A 26,082-nucleotide genomic window follows, 5' to 3' on the forward strand; every position below is an offset into this window, starting at 1 on the left:
GAATACTTGAATGAGTCAAACCGCACACAATTTCTTAATGCTGTTCTGTTTACAATATAAAAGGAAAAAACCTACACTTATAAAAACAAAAAGCACTACATAAATGAACCACAGACGAAAGCAAACTTAACAATATCCTTTTGCCCATCACATTACATGCTAAACAGAACATTACAGATACATGGATAGTTTCACCACCAAAAGACAAGATAAAAGCAATAAGCAAAAAATAAAGACTGTTTTTTCTCTGGGGCCAATTCCATAGTGCAAATATAGACAAAAGACTTCCTGCTAAGCAGAAACGAGCAGGATACCAGTCACAAATTGTACATGTTCCATGGTAGTTTGGCTGGCAATCTAAATTCTGGTAAGCAAACATTTTGTTGCGCTTAGTAACCTTTTCTGCTTAAGCAGCTCTGTGAAATTGGGCCCTGGTAATAATAAAAAATATTGCAACAAGCCATCAGGAGAAAGTGTTGAGTAAAACACATAACAAACCAGTACAATGTATCCTCAGTTTGATGTAACGCCACGAGTATCTACCTTAATAGGTATGTACATTTTTTGTTAGAGAACAAGTCTTTTCAGAACTGAGTAGTCAGAGAAGGACTCTGAAAAATTGACTCCGCATCAGGAGAATAATGTAACTAGCAAGATAAGTTCTCTAAGAACAAATCCACACAGCAAAGTAGATACACATGATGTTACCACAAACCAGATCATTTTAAAATAAAAATCAATGGATAAATCTGACCCTAGATTTCAATACACGGTCTCTGTAAACAGAACGAACAAAGAATACAGGTAAAGTTTAAGGCATTCAGGATTTCAGAAACCTGTGCAAGGCCGTTGTCGATTTCAGCAATTAAACCCATCTCAAGTTAGGACGGGTTACCTCGTCCTAACTCGAGATTGGATTAATCTCGAAATCGGCTGCAGGGCGACTAGTGTAATGACTACTCGACTAGTCGTGCCTCAAATAGAAGCGACTTTAACAATAGTCATGACTAATTTTTTAATTCTCAGGATGCATTGCTGCATAATGTTTGCTGTGCCACAGGTGCAACAGTAAATTTCACGCTAAAAGGATAGAAGGATTGTGTCACTGATATTTCATGTGTTTGGAAAGTAAATTATGTTGTTGTAAATAGTCATGAGCCACACAATTGGTTCACCAACCAGGTAGTTGTGACTATTTTTCTGATAGTCATGGCCGCCCGATTAACTGTACTAAGCAATCAATAGCCATGACTACGACACTAGTCGCTTAAATCCGACCCTAGATTTCAATACGAGGCCTTTGTAAACAGAACAAAACCAAGAATACCCGCAATTTTAGGCATTCACGATTTCAGAAAGCTGTCCCAGTTACCCCTTAACTGTAGTAAAAAAAACAAATGATACTAAATAAACGCCTCCTAATATCTATTTCAAAAATGCTGTTCAAACACCAGGTGCCCCCACACTACTTCTCTGTTTTAGGATAGCACAACTCTATTGGCACGTTTTTCAGGACCTCTCTCAACGACTCACTGCATAGAATTGATGGCAGGGAGAACTTTTCCTGTGCAGGTTCCGAAGCCAACCCGATAACCATCACCTTGACAATAACCTGAGAGAAAAATAAAATAAATAACAAATATTGAATTATAATATTAGGTTCTTTTATAGCGCTTTATCACAGCATGAAGTTCTTCCTGCAGGGTATGTAGATCTACTTTTTGAAGGATGAGACCTATTCCTTTATATAGCACCATGTAATGGCTTAAAAAATACTCCAGAACGTCGGAAGCGACATCGTCGCCTATGAATATATTTTGCCACATTCATTAAAACAATTACTGTATTGTAGTAAAATCAAATCAATTCTAGATTTTCGACACTGGTCATAACTAATTTTTAATTCTAAAAAACGGCAGTCGCGCCTAGACTACTGATTTAACAGTCAGGACTGCAACACTAGTCGCACTAGCCACCCAGCCCTTATAATAATATTTTTAATAATAATTTGATGACAAATAAAAGGTAACTCCCGTATCTTACCAGTGAGTATAACTTCATCTTCATCTTTCAGGAATTTGCGTGTTATTCCGTTACCTAGCGACACTTCCCTGGTACCCTTCCAGCAGAGCTCCAGCATCGAGCCAAGAGAATCATCGGTCTGAAGATCAGAAACCAAAAAAAAATAATAATAATTTTATGAACATTTCTAGTGCATCATGTCTATCAATGATGACACTCATGGCACAAAAACAAGAAATAGTGGCGTCTTATAAAGCGCTTATATCCATCGGTCAGTGACGCTTCAACATAAAGGATTTTCCTGCAAGGTATGTGGGAATACCTTTGAATTATTAGGATTATAGCAGGGTTCTTGTGTATACTCAAAGACAATCAAAGTTTGAAAAAAATATGGTTTCCAAACTAGATATGTTTTAAGATGCATTTCAAGTTGAGAACAAGCATCTACTTGTCTGAGTTGAAGTTCGAAAAAAAATATGGTTTCCAAACTAGATATGTTTTGAGATGCGATTAAAGTTGAAAACAAGCATCTACTTGTCTGAGTTGAAGTGGGACGCTGTTCAAAAGAGATGGCCCGGCAAGTAAAAATGTCAAACAAAATATGAAAACTAGAGAAATGAATCTTAAGTGAAACCTTTCCAGTAAAACTATCTCATTGTTTCATCATTCCTCTGGTTCCCTGTAGACACAATTTGAATTATCGTGTCGTGAACAAAAAAACCTTTAAAAATTACAGCGAGGACAACTTGAAACGTTGAATTTAATTATTACGTGTTCATTTTTCTTTTGGTAAATTACCTGGTAATTTCTTAAAAAACTCCCAAAGACTTGAGAAATTCCTGGGGGGGGGGGGTCTGTTACAATACTTACTGGTCCACTGATGGTTCCTGACGCAAGAAGGTCCCCTGGCCTCATGTTGCACCCTGTGATAGAATGATGGGCTAACTGCTGCTTCATGGACCAGTACATGTACTAAATGGCACAAACGGGAAAAATACTACATTTATGATTATTTATCAAGATCGTCCACAATAAAATATACTGGACACCTTTGGTAAATTGTCAAAGACCTTGGTGTATCCTAGCATGTGCATAAAGTAACAAATCTGTGAACATTTGGACTAAATTGGTCATCGAAGTTGCAAGAGAATAATGAAGAAAAAAAACATCCTTGTTGCACAAATTTGAGTGCTTTCAGATGCCTAAAAAAAGGCTTCAGGCCTGAAGTCTTTTAATACTTGAGTGAGAAATTTAATCTCTTTCTCAAAAACTACGTTACTTCAGAGGGAGCCGTTTCTCACAATGTTTTATACTATCTCTATTACTTGTAACCAAATATGATTTTATTTTAACATTTTTTTTAAAGTAATTACCAACATAGTGTCCAGTGCCTTTAATGGTTGATCGCACGAAAAACCTTTAAGTACAAAGTTTGAAGTTTGTTAGGAACCTACCTTGAAGTTTGTTTTGCTTATTGTCGCAGGTCCATTGGTTCCATCGGCAGAGATGGCAGCTGCAAGGTTGATGTCAAAGTTGAAGTTGTCTTCGTGTTGTAGATATGGAAGAGGCTTGGGGTCCTATGCCAAAAAGGATAATAATACTGGGTTCTCATATTATACAAATATGACTGCTTCGAGTGCTATGGTTAAAACTATGACTCCCGAGGTGATCCCCGGAGCGTTCTATTTTCACGAGGCGAAAATAGAACGCTCCGGGGATCACCTCGGGAGTCATAGTTTTAACCATAGCACGAGTAAAAGCAGTCAATATTTGTTTTATAACACCCCAAACATTTCTAAATACTGTACTATTATTATTAAGTTACAGACCTGAATGCTACAATCCACGGACGACGCGAATACAGATTGCAAACACTTTTACTTACTGTGCTGCATGTAGTGTCGTGCAATCCGAAATGGTTACAGACTATTAATTTATCATCCTCGTACACGCAACGGACGTCTGGGTACTGCACGCCATGTGCTAGTCTTCGGACTAGCGCATGGCAAACCGACGCACTATCACACGGCCGTCGTCTAGCAAAACTAAGACATGTCATGTGATGCGCTCTAAACCAATGAGCAGGCAGAATACTTGCAAGGGGTGTTATAAAGCACTTTATTCACACCCTCATTATTTGTTTTTAAACATGATAAGCAGAGCTACATGTATGTTTTGAATTATGATCATCGTGTATGAAGCACAGGTGCTTCATATATGATGATCTAATTCAAGCACAGGTGCTTCATATATGATCATCAAATTCGAAGCACAGGTGCTTCGAATAATATCAAAGTCTTATATAGCGCACATACATGTATCTACCAAACAAGGTACTCAAGGCGCTGAGTATATACAAACTTACAGAAAGACAGGTTATTGTAATGATGAATTCTGAGACCCAATTATGTAGCACCTTATAAGGGTTTACAAGGTACTACAGCGCATTCAGCAGCCACAGCCAGGAACACCGCGCAAACCCCCTCCTCTTTTCGATAAGTGCACTGGGTTCTTTTACATGCATTACACAACACATGGGACCAACGGCTTTCTGTCCCATCCGAAGGACGAAGCAATGGCTAAGTGTCATGGCTGGGGACACTTGAAGCACAGGTGCTTCATTAACGAGTATCATAATTCAATAGAAGGTCTTGTATTGGTTTGCAAGGTGCTGCGGCCTATTCAGCAGCCACTTCTAGACACACAGATGCAACTTCTCTTTGTTGTGAGTGAAACTGGGTTCTTTTACGTGCATAATAAACAACACAAAGCAAGCCCAAGGACCCAACCGAAGGACCAAACAATAACGGTGTCTTGCTTAAGGACACAAGTGTCAAAATTGGGACTAGAACTCACACTCCAAAAGAAGCTTCAAAAAGTTCAAAAAATATAATATCGTTGGAGCCAATCAGGTTTTTTTTTCAATAGGTTGACATGCGACAGACGTTAACAGTTCTATGAAACTTCTGACAGATTTCAGAAAAAGATGAGCTCACTTGGCTGATACTTGGGACGGCGAATGACGCAAGAGCCTCCATGGTGACGACCCAGGGTGCTATGGTGGTTCCTAGATTCTTGCCCAGGAAGGGTCCAAGAGGAATGTATTCCCACTTCTGGATGTCACGAGCTTCAAAAGAAAAACAAATTCAAAAATAACACTGGGTTCTTACAAAGCGCTTTATTACAGCCCTAGGTGGCGTTTCAAAAGACTCATAATCGGTTTTTCAAATGGATACACAAAGCTGTGATATTAATTTTTAGACCCATTTATTGAGCATCTTCTAATGGTTAAAGCCACTGGACATCTTTGGTAATTGTCAAAGACCAGTCTTCTCAAAATAACAAACCTGTGAAGATTGGAGCTCAATTGGTGGTCGAAGTTGCAACATAATAATGAAAGAAAAAAAACCTTGTCACACGAAGTTGTGTGCTTACATGTACATATGCTTGATTTCAAGACCTCAAAATCTAATTCTGAGGTCTCAAAATCAAATTTGTTGAAAATTACTTCTTTCTCGAAAACTGCGTTACTTCAGAAGGAGCTGTTTCTCTCAATATTTGTTCACTTTCAACAGCTCCCCATCGATTGTTACCAAGTAAGTTTTTATGCTAACAATTATTTTGAGTAATTACCAATAGTGTCCACTGCCTTTAGAGACACTAAGTGTCAAGACCAGGATTCTGATTACACTCTGCTGATCAGAAACACCAGAGCTTGAGACTGGTGCGCTTGACCGCTTTGACACACCCTCACATAGTTAAAAGTATTCATTAAAACATCACAGCAAGTCGGAATTACTGCAACTAATAGCTGATTCAAGAAATACATAAACAGAACAAAATAAAACAACAATTCTTAGAATTGCATCTCTGCTTTTGGTCCTTACTTTGTTTTTGTACTTAATATTTTCCCATAGACTTTGTACATAACATTTCTTGTAGAACATACATCTATTTAGAAATCCTCTGTGCGAATGTGGTTTTTGATTCTATGACATTTCAGACTGAGAGTAGTGTTTTATTTTCAACCCTGGAAACTGTGTTGAAATCTGCTTTTTATACAGGTTAGCCTGTAGTTTGGGTATGGAAATCACAAGTTACGTGTAACTGTTTTGGAAAATAAATTAGGATGAAGTCTTTTTAAGGTTTTGGACGATGTGCCAGGCAGTGGGGTTTTCTGTAAACATTACTCACCACTCCAGTCATTCATGAGAGTCATTCCGAAGATGTGATCCTGGGCTTTAGTGACTGGTATAGGTTCTCCCATGTTGTTACCGGGTCCAACAAAGAAAGCCTGTCCAAAAATTAAAAGGGAGAGTGCAAGTTTGGTAAGCATTCTTAAAGTTAATGACAATAACAAGAAGAACCGAAGCTCTTGATAGTATAATGCATTTTTTGAGAATCATTTTTACGTTGAAGTAATGTGGTAATGACAAAGAAGATGTTAGTTTTTTTTCCCCCTTAATTTGAATTTCAGAAATGTTACTGTCAGATATGTTTCTTAGATTGTGTATTCCCAATTATTTATTTGAACTTATACATACCATTTCCAATTCAAAGTCCATCAGTCTACATGGGCCAAATGTTGGAGGTTTGCCTGAAAAGAGAGAATAAAGTAACAAAATACAATAAGTTTTCTTTTCACTTTGCAGTTTATTTCTTTTTGAAAGGAAGCTTTACACTGGGTAAAAAAAAAAAATACAATAGACACAAAGCTCACAAATAATATCACTCAATACAGTAATGGAAGTGTTGTGGCCGAGCGGTTAAGAACACCAATTTCAAACTCTGGTGTTTCTGATCAGCAGAGTGTGGGTTTGAGTCCCAGTCGTGACACTTGTGTCCTTAAGCAAGACACTTAACCATTGCTTCGTCCTTCGGATGGGACGTAAAGCCATTAATAATAACATTGGTCCCATGTGTGTGATTAGTGCCCTGGTCATGGGGCCAATAACATTGGTCCCATGTGTTGTGTAACGATTGTAAAAGAACCTACATGTAGTGCACTTATCAAAAAGAGAAGGGGTTCGCCCGGTGTTCCTGGTTGTGGCTGCTTAATGCGCCGTAGCACCTTGTAAACCCTTATACATGTAATGTGCTAAATAATTGGGTCTCAGAATTCATCACTGCAATAACCTATCTTTCTGAAAACTTTGATAATTTTTACTCAGCGCCTTAAGTACCTTGTTTGGTAGATACGTGTCCTATATGATACTTTGATATTAGTAAATCAGGCATGCGAGCTTACATAGCTATAGAAACCTTTTTCTTGGAGAATTCCAGGAGTACTTACTTTCATCGGAGCGTGTCTGACCACAGGGACGTCTGATTGGTGTGCCCGATACGACAATAGATGATGCGCGACCATGGTAACCAACTGGAAGATGCTTCCTAGAAACAGAGACAAAGACCAGTGTTCTTACTTGGTATATCCCAACATGCATACAATAACATTTGGGCTCAATTGGTCATCATAGAATAATGAAAGGAAAATCACCCTTGTTGCATAAATATATGTGTTTTCAGATGCGTAATAAACGGCTTCAGGCCTGAAGTCTTTTAATATCTGAATGAATATATGCGTTTTAGATGCGTAATAAACGGCTTCAGGCCTGAAGTCTTTTAATATCTGAATGAATATATGCGTTTTAGATGCGTAATAAACGGCTTCAGGCCTGAAGTCTTTTAATATCTGAATGAATATATGTGTTTTTAGATGCGTAATAAACGGCTTCAGGCCTGAAGTCTTTTAATATCTGAATGAATATATGCGTTTTAGATGCGTAATAAACGGCTTCAGGCCTGAAGTCTTTTAATATCTGAATGAATATATGCGTTTTAGATGCGTAATAAACGGCTTCAGGCCTGAAGTCTTTTAATATCTGAATGAATATATGTGTTTTTAGATGCGTAATAAACGGCTTCAGGCCTGAAGTCTTTTAATATCTGAATGAATATATGCGTTTTAGATGCGTAATAAACGGCTTCAGGCCTGAAGTCTTTTAATATCTGAATGAATATATGTGTTTTTAGATGCGTAATAAACGGCTTCAGGCCTGAAGTCTTTTAATATCTGAATGAATATATGTGTTTTTAGATGCGTAATAAACGGCTTCAGGCCTGAAGTCTTTTAATATCTGAATGAATATATGTGTTTTTAGATGCGTAATAAACGGCTTCAGGCCTGAAGTCTTTTAATATCTGAATAAGAAATTACCTCTTTCTCAAAAAGGGGACCCGTTTCTCACAATGTTTTATACTATCAATAGCTCTTCATTGCTCATTACCAAGTAAGTTTTTACGCTGAAAATGATTATTTTGAGTAATAACCAAAGGTGTCCTGTGCCTTTAAAGATCTATAGGAGTAACTTACCAGTTTTGCATGATTGCATTCTCCTTTCCCCTGAACATAGTGCCGACGTTCGTGGCGTGATGAATGGACGAGTAGAAGTCAGTATAGTCTCCGATATTGGCTGGGAGGTGCATGACGGCTTGACTCTGAGGCACAAAGGCTCTGCAATAAATAGCAGACAAGCAATCAGAAATTATGGTACTGTTACATGTCAAATCCCAGTCGCGACACCTGTGTCCGTAAGCAAGACGCTTAAACATGATGCTTTGTTGTTCAGAAGGGACGTAAAGCCGTTGGTCCTGTTTGCACTTAATCAAAAAGAGAGGTTTGACCTGGTTTCACTACAGAACCTTGTAAACCATTACACGGTGCTGGTTTCACTACAGAACCTTGTAAACCATTACACGGTGCTGGTTTCACTACAGAACCTTGTAAACCATTACACGGTGCTGGTTTCACTACAGAACCTTGTAAACCATTACACGGTGCTGGTTTCACTACAGAACCTTGTAAACCATTACACGGTGCTGAGTAAAACTAAAAGGAGTAGGTCTCATACATGTAATTCAAAGGTAGCCCCAGATGCCTTGCAGGAAAGTACTGAAAGTTAAAGGCAGTGGACACTATTGGTAATTGTTGGTGAATCTCAACATATGCATAAAATAACTAACCTGTGAAAGTTTGAGCTCAATCAGTCATCAAGTTGCGAGATAATAATGAACAAAAAACACCCTTGTCACACGAAGTTGTGTGCATTTAGATGGACCATTTTGAGACCTCAAGTTCTAAATCTGAGGTCTCTAAATCAAATTCGTGGAAAATTACTTCTTTCTTGAAAACTATGGCACTTCAGAGGGAGCCGTTTCTCACAATGTTTTATACCATCAACCTCTCCCAATGCCTTGTCACCAAGAAAGGTTTTATGTTAATAATTATTTTGAGTAATTACCAATAGTGTCCACTGCCTTTAAAGCACCTTCAGATGTGCACTATACAAGGTGCCACTGACCCAAGCAAGTGCTCTAACCCAAGTCACTGGGCCATTCATTTGATTTCTTAAACCATCCCAGCAGCCCTTGGGAGTATACAATCTGTGCTGCCAAATATGTAGCGCAGTAAGCTACATAACAATCAATCACAAGAACCAGTTCCTCTCCCACAGGTACACATTTATCTCTTGCTGAAGAGAAGCAATTATAGCTAAACTTGACTTGTCCTGTCATAAGTCTACTGTCCTGACCTTGAAACCACTGGCTTGACCTTAAAAGTACTGGCCTGACCTTGAAACCACTGGCTTGACCTTAAAACCACTGGCATCAGGCCTGCAGTTCAATGCAAACTTCCATCCCTGTACTGTCTTTACCTTCCTCTAAGCTCAGCATTGTCTCTAAGAGTAGGATCATCAGCAGACAGAATCTTCTGCAAGGTCTGACGAGCTTCCTTCCAGACAGGTGGGCCGAGACCCATCAGGTCATTCAGGACAGGCTGTAAAGTTACATCATCAGAAAAAAATTAGATGGTTAACAAACAATAATAAAAGTTAAAAAAGAATTTGGTCAAGGAAAGCAATGTACAAGGGGTTTGAGGAGTTGCATGTAAGGTATCAAATACATATTTGGTTTGTAATAACACCACAAGTGTATCTAATGTACTTGCCATGTAGATTTTGTTCTTGAGAACTGTCTTGCTTTATTTGGTTACCTGGTTCCAAATTGAAAACCAAACCTGTCCGAATTTCGTCAGTTCCAATTTCAAAAGACAGAGTCTCAATGAAAAACCACAACGTGGAGCTAATTTCGGAGCCAAACTGACTCTGTAAGTTTAGGTTTGCTGTTGACAGCAGAGATGCACAGACTTTACAGCCAGCATCAGGAATATGAAACATGTGGCTACATTTATATTGCGTTGTGCGAGTGTAACAATGACATTCCAATTCACAGGCCTTAAAGGGCTCCATGGCAATGGCTCTAGGTGCTGGAGGTTATTTTGAGGCCTGCCATTCACACCTGCAGGCCTGTAAGCTTTGTTTTTGAAAGGGCAAGGGCACCAATTATTCTCATCTTGGTAAATGGCACCCTATAAGGAAATTGTAAATTTTCTATAGGAGCGTTTCTAGGGCACCAAGGCAAATGAATAGGGGGCATAGAGGCAATCGCCTTCGTTGTCGCCATGAAGTTTCGTCCCTGCTCAGACTACAACCACATTGAGTTTGCCAACACGGCAATGAAAAGATACCTTGTCAAAGACATCTCTGCATTCAGACAGATGAGGTCCATTGAAGAGCTCTTTAACAACGGATAGATCCAACACCTGATCCCCGATGGCAACACCAATTCGATGTTGTGGCTATATTTACATCAAGAGAAAACAATTGTTAATGAAAACCATATAAAATATTACATATTTTAAATACCGCCTTTAAAAGTTGATTCTCAAAGTTTAAATTCCCATGGTCTGTTGAGTGTTGGTGGTGTTAGTGATGGTCATTTGCCATGTCTCATAAGAAGACCTTAATTCAACACGATCCCTCATATGCACACTGGCTCAGTGGTTGAGAAACAAATGTGTAGATAGTTACATTGCACAGAAATTAACACATGGTATACATTTTATATACTAAAATAAAATAAAATAAGTCTTCTATTCCTATTGGAAAAAAGGGAGTGAATATGTAACTTGTAATAGTAAAAGGTGGCAGCTAGCAAGCTGATATCTTAATTACAACAAGTATTGTCGTCTAGTAATTATTGTAGCTGTACTGGAGATCACAATTTCTTGATTTGTGCAATTCATAATCATAGAGGTGTCGTTAAACCAAAGTTTATGTTAGAAATTGGCTGTTGTCAGCCTGGCTTGTTGGGCTGGGGTTTATATCACATCATTGTGGGAGTTTGCCGAGTTCCCTTGATCGATGGGAAAATCCTTTGATAAAGTGTAATGTCAAAATACATTTGTATTGTGACATCACTATGGTGATACTGAAAAATTGTCTTGCAATGAATTTTATTGCTTTGAGAAATCGCCCACAGAGGAATGGTTTACCTGCACAATAGGTCGAAACCATTCCTGCACAATCGGTCGATCGTGCAAATCCATTCCTGCACGATCGGTCGGTCGCGCAAAACTTTTCCTGCATGATCGACCGATCGCACAATCCCATTCCTGCACGATCGGTCGCCTGATCGCGCAAAAAAATACTCGTAGCGCAATCGGTCAAACCCACAAAGGTGATTGTTGCGCGATCGACCAATTGCTGCCTACCAATAGATCTTTGATTGATCGCACAGACTGACCGGTCGCGCCCAACAATACATCATTGAGTTGAGGGTAATAACTCAGTATTATTATTTCGTATCGAATGTAAAAAGTGGTGGCGCCATACAAAAACTTGTCCAGATCATCCAACTACAATATAAACAAACAAACAAACAAACAAACAAACAGACAAACAAACAAACAAACAAACAAACAGGCGACAGGACTGATGATACAGAAATTGGGTAGTTATTGCATTCCCCCATTAATTTAGCACTTTGCTGCAAGCGCTATTTTAGTACTAAATTAACAGCTGAGCCAATCAACAACTAAAATACTCAGTCATAAGAGTACTTTTAAAACAAAATACACAATCAATATATATCAATCGTAATTAGTATCACATTGCATCAAATTAATCACTTTTACATTCACAATCAGTAAATCACTGACAACTCACGACCCCTCACGACAATTTTTAAATGCACTTTAACAGAGCATTTGAACATAAGTCAACCATTAAATATATATACATAAGAGTCATATGCACCAAAATCATTTTCAAACTGTTGAAAAAATGTGTTTTTTACCCGAATTTAGTATTGAACGGTTATATCCGCCATGTTGTCTTTCAACGCACTTGGACGATTCTATTATACCACAGGGGTGATACAATATGCAAGATGATTATTGACCATTTTTTTATGTATCTCATGGAGTTTAAAACAATTATTATATTTAAGTTTCCCCTTTTAACTTCGAATTCCAGACTGGCGGCTTAGTTACTAAAATTTTTTTTACAAGAAAAAAAAAAATTAGCAGCTAAAACCAAAACGAAAAATTAAAACTCAGAAATTGCCTCGCCCCCTGCGGTGTAATAGAATCGTCCCAGTACGTCAGAAGACAACATGGCAAATATTTTCGTTTGTTACTAAATTCGGGGTAAAAACACCTTTTTCACAGTTCAAAATACAATTTTTTCAATAGTTTTAAAGTGATTTAGATGCATATGACTCTTGCGCACATGATTAAACGGTTGAATTATGTTTAAATGTTCTGTTAAAGTGCATTTAAAAATTGTTGTCGTGAGTTGTCGTGAGGGGTCGTGAGTTGTCGGTATTTTATCAATTTGGGAACAGTGCGACCGCCACTGACTGTCTTTTTCATGTTTAGTTTCTAACTCTTGGTTGGGCATTAGTTGTGATAACGTAACCCTCCTGCCGACGGTGTAGCCGGAGGGTTACGAGTCACTCCCATTCGATGCAGGGCGAAATATTGTAGTCAACTGATTTGCTCATTTTTTACCACTTTAAAAAATAATGACACAAATTCTATGAACACAAACTTAATCCTCAATGTCTAATGAATAACATTCAAAAACACAATTGAGAAAATGTTTTGAAAAAAAGGACAAAAACTTACCAGATTCCGGGAGCGAAACAGTAACAAATTTCCCAGGTTCTGTTTTTGAACCTGTCGCTGGTTACCATGCGCTGACCCCAAGCGCTGAACCCAACCGCAGGTACCAGCCAATTGAATTTACTACCTGCCGACTGAGCCGCAGCCGAGTTTGACTAAACCATTCTGTAAAAGGGGTGTTACAAGGGGTGCTGCAGTGCGGCAGTGCTTTAAGTGAGTGAACAGCGGGCATAGTAAACGGACAGCGCACACACACTGTCGTGCTGCCATAACACCCCTTTTACAGAATGGTTTAGTCCAACAGCAATGAACATCGGGAAGTCACAAAATGGCAAAGCGTCAGGTTCAAAATAGAACCTGGGAAATTTGTGACGGTTTTGCTCCGGGATCTGGTAAGTTTTTATACTTTTTTTTCAAAATACTTTCTCAATGTGTTTTGAATGTTATTCATTAGATATTGAGGATTAAGATCGTGTTCATAGAATTTGGGTCATGATTTTCGAAAGGGGTAAAAATTGAGCAAATCTGTTGACTAGCTGTCGAAATTGTACGTGTTTGACCATTTCGCCCTGCACAGATTGCGTGTGACTCGTAACCCTCCTACTCCGCCGTCGGCAGGGGGGTTACGTTATCGCAACTAGGTTGGGCATGTTCGTGTTGATTGTTGTTGGGTAATCTAGCTACTTTCCACTTACGTTTTCGGCAGTTGAGAAGACTCCATAAGGAAGATTCTGAATCGGGAAGTCACAGGATTGATCGTATTTGATAAAAGACATTTTGGTCATGAATTCTGAAGAAAATTTCACAAAATAGAACAATAATTAAGTACCAGCAAGAAATAACACTCGGAGTCGGACTGATCGATTAATTTACACACGTTGATCCAACGCCTAGAATGGTGACCTACTTCAGTGTACGATTTAGGCAGGGATTAGTCTGGCCCCTTGCCCAAGTGGATAAAAATAAAACACTCGTCCAACAGACCTGTAGAGGGCGGTGTCATTTAATAGTTGTTTCGGGATTTTTTCAACCTCGAACTAGCTAGTGTTGTTTACAATTTGCTCGCCCATAACCTATTGATACAGCGCTGTGTTGGTGCGGCCAGGTATGTGTCAGTGTATTATTTCCTTACCTGTACAAGAGGTTGCTGAAGGCAGAATTTTAACAACACAATATCAAAGAATAAGGAATGGTACAGTTCAGCACAACTTCCTGGTTTCCTCAATTCGAAAGCTTGTCAGACTTAATGAATGCGCGAAAACAAACTTGCGATGTTTCTACATTTGTAACGTACTCGTGTTTCTCTCGCATCCAGATCAAATTGATGGTGAAACACAATGTCATCCAAAGTGAACGAGCTCAGACAGAAATTTGCCAACACGGGCGGCACACCGGCGGTGCCGCCGCCCGGCGGCGTTGCTGCTGGGGTTGTTCCACCGCCGCTGCCAGCTGCCCGTGATAGAAAGATCTCCGCCCCGCCGGTGCTCCCATCCGGGGCCGGGTTGCGCCCGCCACTGCCTGCCATTCCACAACAGAAAGCGTCTTCTTCTGCAGTCAGGCGAATCTCGTCAAGTCTTGATCACAATAATTCATTCCTCTCGAACAACAGTGATGAGAACGCAACAAATGATGCCGAAGATTTGTACCTCAGCCCGGATGAAGAATTAAAAGCGTCCTCCCAACCGTCGCCGACACCCATCATTTCCTCCAAGCCCCTCCCGAGTCCAAAAGTCCCTCCTCCCCGTAAACCGACGTCCTTCAACTTCAACAAGTCACGCCCCCAATCTCACTCGGTTTCGGAGGTAAAAGTAAATGGTGGTCGTGGCGGGAGCGGAGATGGGACATTTTTCCACAGTACTTCCAACTCGTCGCTTCCTGTTAATTCACCCAAAGAAAGCAGTAGTGACAGTTTACTTATGTTTCAGTACTATGCAGAGGAAGATCTTGTCTCACCATTGTTTTGGGAAGGCGATAATCAGGTAGAGTATTTTATAATGAAACTAAACCTGTGTCCATGGTTCGTGAAAAGCCCAAAGTTGGAAAACGTGTACAAAATCAAAGGGAGCTGTTGCAAAAAAGTTTTAGTACATAGGTTTACAAACAAAATAGGGAAATTAGGTGGTCCATGGAACGGTTGCAGGCGTATGCCACTTGTGTGTGTAGCACACTGCACAGTCGACTAAAGTTTCCTTTGGGGCTCTGGACTGGGCCCAATTTCTTAGAGCTGCTAAGCACAAAAGTTTGCTTAGCATGAAATTTCTTCCTTGATAAACAGGATTACCATTTACCCACCAAATGTCCACATGATTTTCAGGACAAGCAAACAACAGCTGAATACCAGTAACAAGAAAGAAACAAATGAAAATTTTGTAGGTAATCCTGTTTTTATCAAGGAAGAAATTTCATGCTTTAGAAGCAAATTTTTGTGCTAAGCAGCTCTATAATATTTGGCCCTGGGCATCAAGTGGCATTTTGGACATAGGACACCATGGCCTTGGTTTACTCTGTTTAATTCCAGCCCATGTGGCTGAAAAGGTTTTGAATTAGTATACTGCCAACCCACCCTATGTACGATGTATTCATACAAAAGTGTCTGGGCAGCTGATATACAGAGCCAAAATCACAGAGCTAATAAAAGCCACCCCATAGAGCTTGTTGTGGTAACACAGTTCCATGTAATACGATGTCAAAGTGGTTTCTCGGATTGTATTATGATTCATTAGAGAGGTGCTCCACACGCAGGATGTGTCCAATATCCTGCCATCCAATCAAAAAGGGAGTTAAAAACAGCATGTTCCAATTGTGTCTCGCCCGGAGGCCATGCATGGACTAGTCCATTTCTTGCAGGTTCATTTACATAAAAAGTTCACAGTAAAGCCAATGTTTGAATCATTTTTAAAACAGACCAATTATGATTGGCTGATTAGCGATTGATTAGTCCCCGATTGGTTTCTTGATCAATCACTGTTTGTATTTAATGTGTCAAGCAGGTCTAAATGTTCTCAGAGAGAACTTGAGGTTACTTGCCTCCAGTTAAGAGTCCATGCCGTAATTTTTTCTTCGATATTCTCTGGCAGAAACTTTGTTTTCCTCATCCGTGTACTGTACAGCACATGTCAGGCCTGATACTTTATGGAGGCAACGAAGGCGATTGTTTCCGTTGCCCCTTGCCATTGCCTTGGTGCCCTTGAAATGCTCCAGTAGAAATTTACAATTTCCTCATAGGGTGCCCTTTGCCAAAGAGAAAATGCCTTTGTGCCCTTGCCCTTTTAAAAACGAAGCATACAGCCCTGACATGTGGTCCACACATGCAATAGGAATTAAACTTCTTACCCTAAAATTGTTTGAGTTGACAAAAGAAAATTTGACTAGAGCGGGATTTGAACCCGTGACATCCAGATTAAGGTATTGGCATTTAAATGTTGGCTATTTGGCATTGTAATTTTAAAATCTTGAAAGTGTCTCTTTGACTTTGTGAAATCTTAAAAGTGAGATGGCTTACTTATAATACATAGTTCATGGGAACATTGTGTTTTTACTTGGGTAAGTGACACACACAGTGTGCATGTCACATGATCAAGTGCGCGCTGACTCTCTTTATGAATCCAGAAAAATGTGAAAGGTCATGACCTTTGTTGCCCTGATCATATTATGGTCTTAGTGCCCCTTCAAAATGTTCCCATAGAAAGATTTGTCAATGGAAGCACCCATTACAAAATGAAAATGGCCTTGCCCTCTCACAGATGAAAATCAAGGTCTAAAGGTATTTTCAGCCGTTGTGGGCATTTTGTTAAACCATTTCGATACAAGCCGTTTCCAGTCCCTATTGGCAACTTGACAAGCCATTTTCAGCCGCTATCGGAATTTTGATACAAGCCATTTTTATAAGCCATTCCCAGGTACATGTACATGCCGTTTCAATTTAAGTAACTTTATCTTTAAGGGAATTTCGGAACAAGCAATTTCCAGTCGCTTTATTGCATTTTGATACAAGCCAATTTGAAGCCATTTTGATACAAGCCATTTTGATACAAGTTGATGGGCATTTGGGTACAATACAAGCCATAATTTTGAGCTGCTAGGCTAAAACACAAGTTATAAAATTGTCTTTTTGTGACTTTCTTCATACTGGGGACCACTTAAGTGCCAAGTACTTTTTATGTACCTGTACAGCTGTACTGCAATTTGTTTGCAAATTCAACTACTTGTAAAAATATGCAATGTATTGTATGTAAATGGCATGAAGTTGTACGGAATTAGCCATTATACGTTCATGATCATGATTGACATATTAACCATGTATGGCCTACAGAGTAACATGAGCCTGATTAGAGATGCTACACTAGAAGTACACATATGGAGACCATGGTTACATGGTTACATGATCCTTCTATCACAATGACAAGCGCTCATCAAACATCTGTGCAGATAGAAGAGTGTATAAACTGCATTGCTAATGAACTCAGTCCACATTGTACAATTAACAGTCAGCAGGTGAAAAAGATGGGCCATTTCATATGGGAATGATGTGTAGGCCTATACCTTTGGTTCTTGTAACCATTCATTTTTTGTCAATGCCATACAATCAAACTAACCCCTGTGAAAATTTCATTTCATAAGGTCATAGCGTTTTTGAGATATCGCAAACAATCTTGAGCAGCCATGTTCATGCAGGTTACGATAAGGTTAATATTTATTAACCACAGCTCAGATATAAGGGTATTCCTTATATTGAATAATGCACAATCTGAGAAATGTAACACAGCTCAGATTCAAACTTGGGGAGGGGGAAAACTGATAAACTGATATCCAAAATAACCACTTTAGTTTGAAGTGAAATGATTCCCAAAATGCTATAATGTAGGCCTATTCAATTGAAAGCTGCTACATACTTCTAACCATGTTCTAACCAAGTAAGTTGTTTATTGCCATTCATTTTTAAGAGCGATTACCAAGGGTATACTTTCTAAGACTTACTAAGGCCTACATTTAATAACCTGTTGACTAGTTATCTAGGCTCAAAAAAAAAAAATGATATTTATAATCTCTATGGAGAAATACCTTTATATGTTCCACAAACCATGTCTTAATACACATGTACACTGTACTCACCAGCGTTTAGTCCAAACCCAGCGTAGTAGGTACTCTGCCATGCCACCACTCTGAATGACAAACTTGTATCTCCACTTCTCAGCGACTTCCAAAGTAATCTCTTATAATTTCTACGCTTGATACTCTTCAAGGCAAGTCTGATTCACCCTTAATTATTTCCCCCTCACCTTTTCCCCCTCCGCCCATCAGGGCGGCTAATTTATGAACTGGAAAATAATTTTGCCCCCTTCCCCTTAAAGAAATGGTATCGCCTCCCTGTCCGTTCCCCGGGCCAGCAAGTTTGCCAGCTGCATTAATCGCTGTGGAAATCTCTGATTAGAAATAGTGAGGCAGACGCAACCCTCATTTAGAAACGAGAGCGTGATTTTTCTTGTTCGGCTCTTTTTTGAAAGTGCAGCCGATCCTATAGTTTTAGAAAGTGTTTTTTGGGGGGTAAAAACTGGAATGATGAATAAACCGGTGTTGCATGTGCACCCACAGACGGCTTTCAATCGTGAAGTGAGAACTTTTAGTAATACTGCGATAAAATGGAACCGACCGGTGAGTTCTTAAAAAGCTTTGGCTCTGTATCCAGACAGTATTCTTGCTTGCTACATGTACTTCTACTGTAAAGTGTACGTTCATAGCCTTGCAACTAAAGTCATGAATTTTGTACCATACACAAAGTGCATGATTTGCAAAAGTTCTTTAAAAGTGATGGGGTGTGTATAGTAGTATACACATTGTGGACATCATGAGTACAAATTCCTTTTGATTGTATAGCATTTTATTACTTGTTATAAGTTTGTTGGCATGAACTTGATCAAGTTTGCTTTGTCAACAATGTTTACTGTTAATGTTCAATTCTGCCTTGCAATACACATTGTGAACTGTACAGTGTACAATGATGATGAGCTCTGTACTTTTTTAGATTTTGCTGATAGAAATTGACTTGATTACTTTTTCAAATTTACCCTTCACATGATTAGACACATGGTGAAGGTGTCTAAATTCAAACACTCTCTTTATATGAAAAGCATGTATACACATACTATTGTACACTTATAGTGTACTAAGTTGTCTCATAGTCAGACATTGTATCAGCATACGCTATACATACAGACATTGTATCAGTGATAACTTTACAGCGACCCATGCAAAACAAAAATTTGCGTAACTAAAACTTTCATTTCCCTGAAAATCCCTTCTCTAGTTTTGATTAATTCCAGTTCAGCACAGCTAAACCAACCAATGCTTTTTTTTAATCTGGTATTAATAGAGTACGTATACGTTTACTCTTTAAGTGTGTTTTAAAAAGGTTTTACAAGTCCATTTATGTAACATGTTATTTTTAGGCAAACTTGAATCCTCGATTTCAATAAGTCAGTCCTTTAGGCAACAAAGTGTGATCAATTTAAAAACCTCCATGCTCCATATTAAACCCTGTGTTATTGCGTTGTTATACATTAACTCTGCATAATTGCACTAATGTAAGCTCCGTGTCAATGTTGCTGGAAGATAAATTTTGTTTATCACTCGCAGGTTATGCCATGCCACAACAATGCAAACTCAATGTAATATTGGCTGGTAACCTGTTTCTGTTAAGCTGATACCATTCTGTGCTTAGCAAGATTGTGTGCTTACAGGATCTAGGAAATTTGCCCTGGTGGAACTCAAAGGCCGAGTTGATATTTGAAGCAGAAGCTCCGAGTTGATATTTGAAGCAGCAGCTAAAAATCAGCTAAACATTTTGTCAAATACTGCCAGCTGTGGGATTGTTGAGGTTATCACAAAACAAGTACTTTTTATTTGTATACTCTACATGTATGTCGATACTTGAATCCAACTTATGAGAAATTGTCATGGTTGATAACCAATCTAACACGTTTTTTCCATATTGTTGTTTAGGCTCGAGGGGCCAGTCGGATGGGCTTCGGGACAGACCTTCAAGACAAGACAGCGCACGACGCTATCCTCAAACTCAATGATCAGGAATACCGGCTGATGGAAGCGCTGAAGCGCGTCGTCCAACACAAGATCAAAGCGGACAAGGAGTACGCCACATCGCTGGGAGTAATCGGGACGTTAGCGAATAGATTCGAAGAGGATTCACAGATAAACCACAAGGGAAATGTTGTGAAGGTGAGACTGTACAAAAAAAACTAAACATCCTGTTCGATTTTCAAGAACGTTAGCTTACTACAGGTTCATATCATTAAACAGCTTCCTGCTGAGTTTTCCTAAAAAATAAATTCCTGGGCCCTCGCACCGGATTAGATTCTGGAAGTCAGGAATCTTTTTTGTTTTCCCACTAAGAATCTATTGTTGTCACCTTGAGTATAATCTGATCAAAGAAAACAACTGTGCCCAATGTCATCCCTCTGCTTACTGTTAAGCAAAACATTGGCACTTACGGAAGTACATGTTGGAAATTCCGCGTTTGCGCCTAGCGTATGTGGATGGTTAGTAGAGAACTTGTCCTGGTACACGCGCACAATTAGAGCCATTCATCGTTCATATACAGCTAGGGAAAAATTTGTCTCTTGCACAGTAAGCGTAGAATGGTGATGTCCTCGCAGAGTTCAGTTGTAAGCAGAGCAATTTAAAAGGGCCCTGTTCTCAAACAATAATCATCAATGGCATGCTCTACTTGCCTCCTTTACTGAAAATGTCCTGTCGTTAGGACTCGTCTTATCTCGAGTTATGACGAGTAACTCGTCCTAACTTAGGATTAATCTTAATGTCTGCATGCTACAGTGCAGGGTTAGGACTTGTCCTAAGTCCTAAGATTAGTCTTAAGTAAGGAAGAGTTTTGTGAAATCGGCGGCTGGGCCCTCCCGCCAGTTAAAATCTGGAATTCCCAAAAATATTGTTAGAATCCATTGTTGTCAGAGTGACAATGACTCTAGTTTAACCGCTGTAAGAAAACAACTGTTCTCAACCGATAGTCCAGTAACGGCATGCTGGAATCTCGGACTTGCTGCCTATGCTGAATGCAATCATGGCAGCCTATTGATCCTGTAATCCATGTTTGTTTGACCAAAGGCCAAAGGGGTGTCATAACTTGGTGTCATGGTCGAGTGGCTTAAAAGTCCCTGCCTGTAAGAATGTACCAAGTGGTGATTCATGGGTTATCAGATCTTCTTCTAAAAAATTAGAGTGATACACCATCATACCAAACGAATAAATCCCAAATTTTAGTTTGCTGACGCTTTCGGTTTTGGAGTTATCAGTTATCAAAGTTTCGGCCTAAAAGCCTTCCTGAAACGAAAAGTACACTCATCCCAACAAAAGTAAAACATTTTTTGAAACCTCCAGTTGGGCTCATAACAAAAGTAAAAAAAAAAATTTGGGATCTCGTTGGCGCGTCATGTTACGCGCACCTGAACCTTTGACGAACAGTGCCCTCGTGCCATTTTCAACGCCTCATAACTCAACGCGCCTATAAGATCCCATGAATTAAACATGTTCACGTGAAAGAGCTTGCATCCCTTAAACAAATTGAAGTGCAAAGTGCGTGGGATCTCGTTGGCGCAGAGAAATAATAGAGGTCAAAGTTCAAATTTTACCAATATATTGCGTTTTCGCACCTCCGTAACCTTGCGCGCCAACAACAAAAAGTTGTTTTATGGCAACCGGGTGTTGGAACAGTTTTCATCTAATGACAAATGAAAAAAGAATCTTGGGATCTCTGCAACTTAAACTAACACCATTTGCAAAAAAACAAGTCCAATCTATATCTGGACCAAAATTTGTTTTGGAGACCCATCCCTTCATGGTTTGCCACCATTTTGAAATTGGGGGATATTTCTCACTTTCTGTTGCCACAGCAATGCATAAGTATAGGCATGTCTTGTGAACTTTTGATCTGTAATATTTGTTAGCGCCACTCAAATCCCATTTGGTTTTTGCTTTTTATGTGTTGCTGAGTATCTACATGTATATAATCATAAAACGCAGACATTTTAATGGGATCATATTGGCGCATGGATTTCTAGGCGACGTAAAATCACCCGAAATAGGCAGTAGTGTAGTTTCACATGACCTTTGACCTTTGTTATATTGGTGGGCCAACATGATCCCAATCAAAAAATCCCTTTAAAAAAATCTGTTGACATGCAAGTTGCAGAGATCCCAAGATTCTTTTTTCATTTGTCATTAGATGAAAACTGTTCCAATACCCGGTTATCATTAAAAACCGAAAGCGTCAGCAAACTAAAATTTTGGATTTATTCGTTTGGTATGATGGTGTATCACTCTAATTTTGTAGAAGAAGATCTGCGAACCCATGAATCACACCCCCCCCCCCCCTAATTTGGTACATTCTTACAGGCAGGGACTCTTAAAGCATCTAGTTCAAGTTCTGGTGGTTGAGTCATCGGAGCTTGGGTTCGAATCCCGGTCATGAGACTTGTGTCTATGAGCATGAAGCTTTACTATTATATGCTTCTCTTCACCTAGGGGTATTAATGGGTACTAAAACTTATTTTGGTCACAAAAAGTGCCTCTTCATGAAACTCAAAACGCAGAATAGTCGTTTTTGTATCCTGTGCGAGCGCTATGTAATACAATTTTTAAATGACAAATGTGAGTTTAAAAAAAGTATAATGATTTAGCTTGGGGAAAATATTAATGTCACTTCAAAATACATAAAATCACCTATTTGCCTAAATGTGTGAGTTATTAAAGATTGCCTCTTTATAAAAACAGTGCCAATTTGTATGATATAAGCGATATCGCAATTTTACATATTAGCATGAATCAAATTATTAGGTAAACTCCTTGATTTATTCCTTTTTGAAGACGTGGAGCACTATAATCAAGGAAACAGAGGCGGTCAGTAAGCTCATCAGACAACACGCTGACGAGATGAGCACAGCCATTGTAGACAGACTAAGCATGATGATCAAAGATAAGATGGAGTTGAAGAAACAGTACATCCATGAGAGAACCAAGATTGACACGGACTACATGAAGGTAAAATTTTAACAATTTTGTGCGGTAAGAACAGTGGAAGTTTGTTGCAGGGATGCAAATACAATTACATGTTAAACATTGTACAATATTGTTGCACGCTGTATTAACAGGATCCATGGTGTTTTGTACACCCAAGGTGGCAAATGGCACCCAGGGTTGGCCAGGGGTGCCATTTGCCCCCGAGGGGGACAAAACCTATGGACCCTGCACAGCGTGCAACAATAGTTTTGTTATACCGTGGTAACGCATTCCTCTTCTGTGAAGTGTGTTGTTGTCATGTTCAAACATTATTATGCCATAGTTTAATTGATGGTTTAATAATAATAATACCGAAGTCTTACATGTAATTGCGCACATATCTACCAAACAAGGTACTCAAGGCGCTGAGTATATATACAAACTTTCAGAATGATAGGTTATCGCAGTAACGTCCGTCGATGTCAGTTTTTTTATTATTATTATTATTTATTTGACCTCAACAGTACAAGTACAGAAAATACAAAAAGGCAACAATGTAAGGGGAAAAACCCATGACAGAAACGACAACGCTAAAAAACATTATGAGTAAACAAAAAATGAAAATAAATGAAACATAAATAAATAAGTTAATTAATTACACACATAAGTTAATTAATTAAAAACAATCAGTCAATCAATAAATAATTCAACAAATAAATAAGTGAATAAATAAACAAGTAAATAAGCAAGTAAACAAACCAGCGAAAAATAAAATAAAATAAATAAATAAATAAATAAACAAACAGAAAAGAAAGTAAATAAATAAATAAGTAAATAAGGAAATAAGAAAAAAGAAGGGGATGAAGCCAACTAAAAACAGTTCTTTAAAAAAAATGAAGACGGACAGTTTAATAAGGTTTACATTTACTGATTTTTGTCTTGATCCTCCGCGCTTAAAATTGCCCTGCCATTTTCACTTTTTGTTCTCTTTTTTTTTCTACCCACGAAGAAAGACGTGATTTCGTTGCAGTTCTCGCTAGGCGAAGAGTGGAGAACGCCCACTCCCCGCATGACACCTTGATGCATGCTCCAGTTTACTGTATTAGTTTGTTTGCACACAAAGGTACCATTATGTGGCTAGAACTCAAACAGTTCTCCTCGTACAGCATTATGTTCTACACTGTTAGTGCACAGTCTGGCTCCGTTGTGTTTTATTGCTTGTTGAATAAGGGGATGGCTAAGTGTCTTGCTTAAGGACACAAGTGTCCGGCTGGGGACAAGCAGACGAACAGTTGTTAAAATAAAAAACAATTCTTCATTGTTCCATCAAACCTGGGCCTGTTTCTAATTGTACAAAGCGCTGGAAATTGACCATCGGTTTACCCTCTGCGATGTGCGTCTTGTGTATCATTAGCCATGTACTAAATGCGTCTTTGTATCACATCACGTGATTGGTTCTCAACCATAAAACTTCACAATCTGTAACCGTGGTATTACAATGTATTTTGGAAACCCTTCTTCTTGGCGTACATTTGTGTATTTCACTGAACTTGTGTTGTCATGTTGTCTTTTACAGGTACAGCACATTGTTATTATTATTTTTTATTTTACATGAACATTATACAAAAAACACCCCAAAAGCAATGAAGTAGGGCATATGCCAGGAATAAAAAAATGTTTTTACCTGCTTTGACACGTTACTAGTTTTGTGAACATGCGTTTTTTGATGACATTGATTAAAGCTACATGTACACGTAACGTATACTGATGATTAGGCCCTAATTGCCTGTACAGTGTACAATGTATGGACGATGTCACCTGTGACATCACATGTTTACAAAAGAGCCACAGAGCCTGGACTTCCTGCAGGCATGATTTGTTACACAGCTCAATGGAAGAAATCATAAAATCTTATATTTTATGGAGATTGCACTGTCTAATTCTTATCAACTTTTGATATGATGTATGGGGGCACATCTCAAAACTTAACCAGCTTTACTTTCATAACTCTTGGTTTTATGTGGAAATTATGACACAAAATGTCAACTTTCCCTTAGTGTAGTATCTTGCCTGCCAGAATACTGTAGGAATGTACATTTACAAGGTCACACTTATTGTAAACAAGGTTCACATGGTCTATACATGCAGTGTATACAACAGGAAACAGCATAAAGTCTTTCCTTTATCTACCATCTTGTTTTTCTAAAAATAGCCTAGTTGTTATGTTTTTGTTAGGAACCTTAAACCACTTACAAGTGTTTCAACAAGTGAAAAGACATGTACATGTACAGGCACACTGAAAATAATTGTATGCACTGACTGGTCGCTAGCTAGTGGTTTAGAAAAACAGTTGTAGACGAAAAGAAAAAAATCACTCAACCATACAGAATGGGGAAGAGGACTCTAGAGGGTGCTATTGTGACCTTTTTTTCTGTAAAAATAAAAATGTCCTTTTGGTGAATTTCTCTAAAATTTCATTCAAAAGATCCATGGACATGATGGAAAAGGCAGGTAATTTTTTTTCTGTCCACTTTTTTTTCAAATTTGGGGTTGATTGAAACCAAATAGAGAACAAATAATCCCTAAACATCAAATTGATAGTCAACTCTAATTAGTTTCAGAAAGCCTGCATGTCTTTCAAATTGTTTCACTAAAATACTCAGCTGGTAGAGTGCCAGCACATTAATCCGAAGTTCGAACGTTCAATCTTAAATTTGCCAATGGTACGTATATGTAGGGTGGAAGAATCACAACAGTTTACCCTGCCTTTAAAAAGGTTACAACTATAATTGTTGTTATGAACACTGTTTAAAGCCATTGGACCCTTTCGGTACAGAAAAAAACAAAAAAAGTTCACAGATTTACAATAAATAATTTACAGGGTTTACAGAAGGTAATGTTGAAAGACTTCTCTTGAAATATTAGTCCATGAAATGCTTTACTTTTTGAGAAAACGGTAAAACAATATAAATTCTCGTTAGCGAGAATTACAGATTTATTTTAAACAC

The 26,082-nt window shown here is 38.7% G+C and overlaps 2 protein-coding genes across 3 annotated transcripts in view; one reads left to right on the plus strand and one right to left on the minus strand.

The window, feature by feature from the left end:
• Positions 1 to 378: 378 nt before the first annotated feature.
• LOC117288308 (fumarylacetoacetase-like) lies at positions 379 to 13,925 on the minus strand. Its single transcript, XM_033769116.1, has 12 exons — positions 13,744 to 13,925; positions 10,610 to 10,720; positions 9,738 to 9,859; positions 8,396 to 8,536; positions 7,316 to 7,413; positions 6,567 to 6,619; positions 6,217 to 6,316; positions 5,019 to 5,149; positions 3,477 to 3,599; positions 2,893 to 2,994; positions 2,044 to 2,161; positions 379 to 1,612 (listed from the first exon to the last, which is right to left on the minus strand). The coding sequence occupies exons 1-12, from the start codon at positions 13,831 to 13,833 to the stop codon at positions 1,530 to 1,532; spliced, it is 1,272 nt and encodes a 423-aa protein (XP_033625007.1). The 5' UTR covers positions 13,834 to 13,925; the 3' UTR covers positions 379 to 1,529.
• A 262-nt stretch (positions 13,926 to 14,187) lies between these two features.
• The window catches only part of LOC117288173 (tyrosine-protein kinase Fer-like), a 51,038-nt gene continuing 39,143 nt past the window's right edge, over positions 14,188 to 26,082 (plus strand). For both annotated transcript variants that reach the window (XM_033768904.1, XM_033768905.1), the window contains exons 1-3: positions 14,188 to 15,027; positions 20,048 to 20,281; positions 22,943 to 23,116. In XM_033768904.1, coding sequence (XP_033624795.1) covers positions 14,386 to 15,027; positions 20,048 to 20,281; positions 22,943 to 23,116 — 1,050 coding nt within the window. In that variant the 5' untranslated portion in view covers positions 14,188 to 14,385. The remainder of the gene's footprint in view (positions 15,028 to 20,047; positions 20,282 to 22,942; positions 23,117 to 26,082) is intronic.

Source organism: Asterias rubens, chromosome 3 (genome assembly GCF_902459465.1).
Source record: "Asterias rubens chromosome 3, eAstRub1.3, whole genome shotgun sequence".
In the NCBI taxonomy this organism is placed as follows: Eukaryota; Metazoa; Echinodermata; class Asteroidea; order Forcipulatida; family Asteriidae; genus Asterias; species Asterias rubens.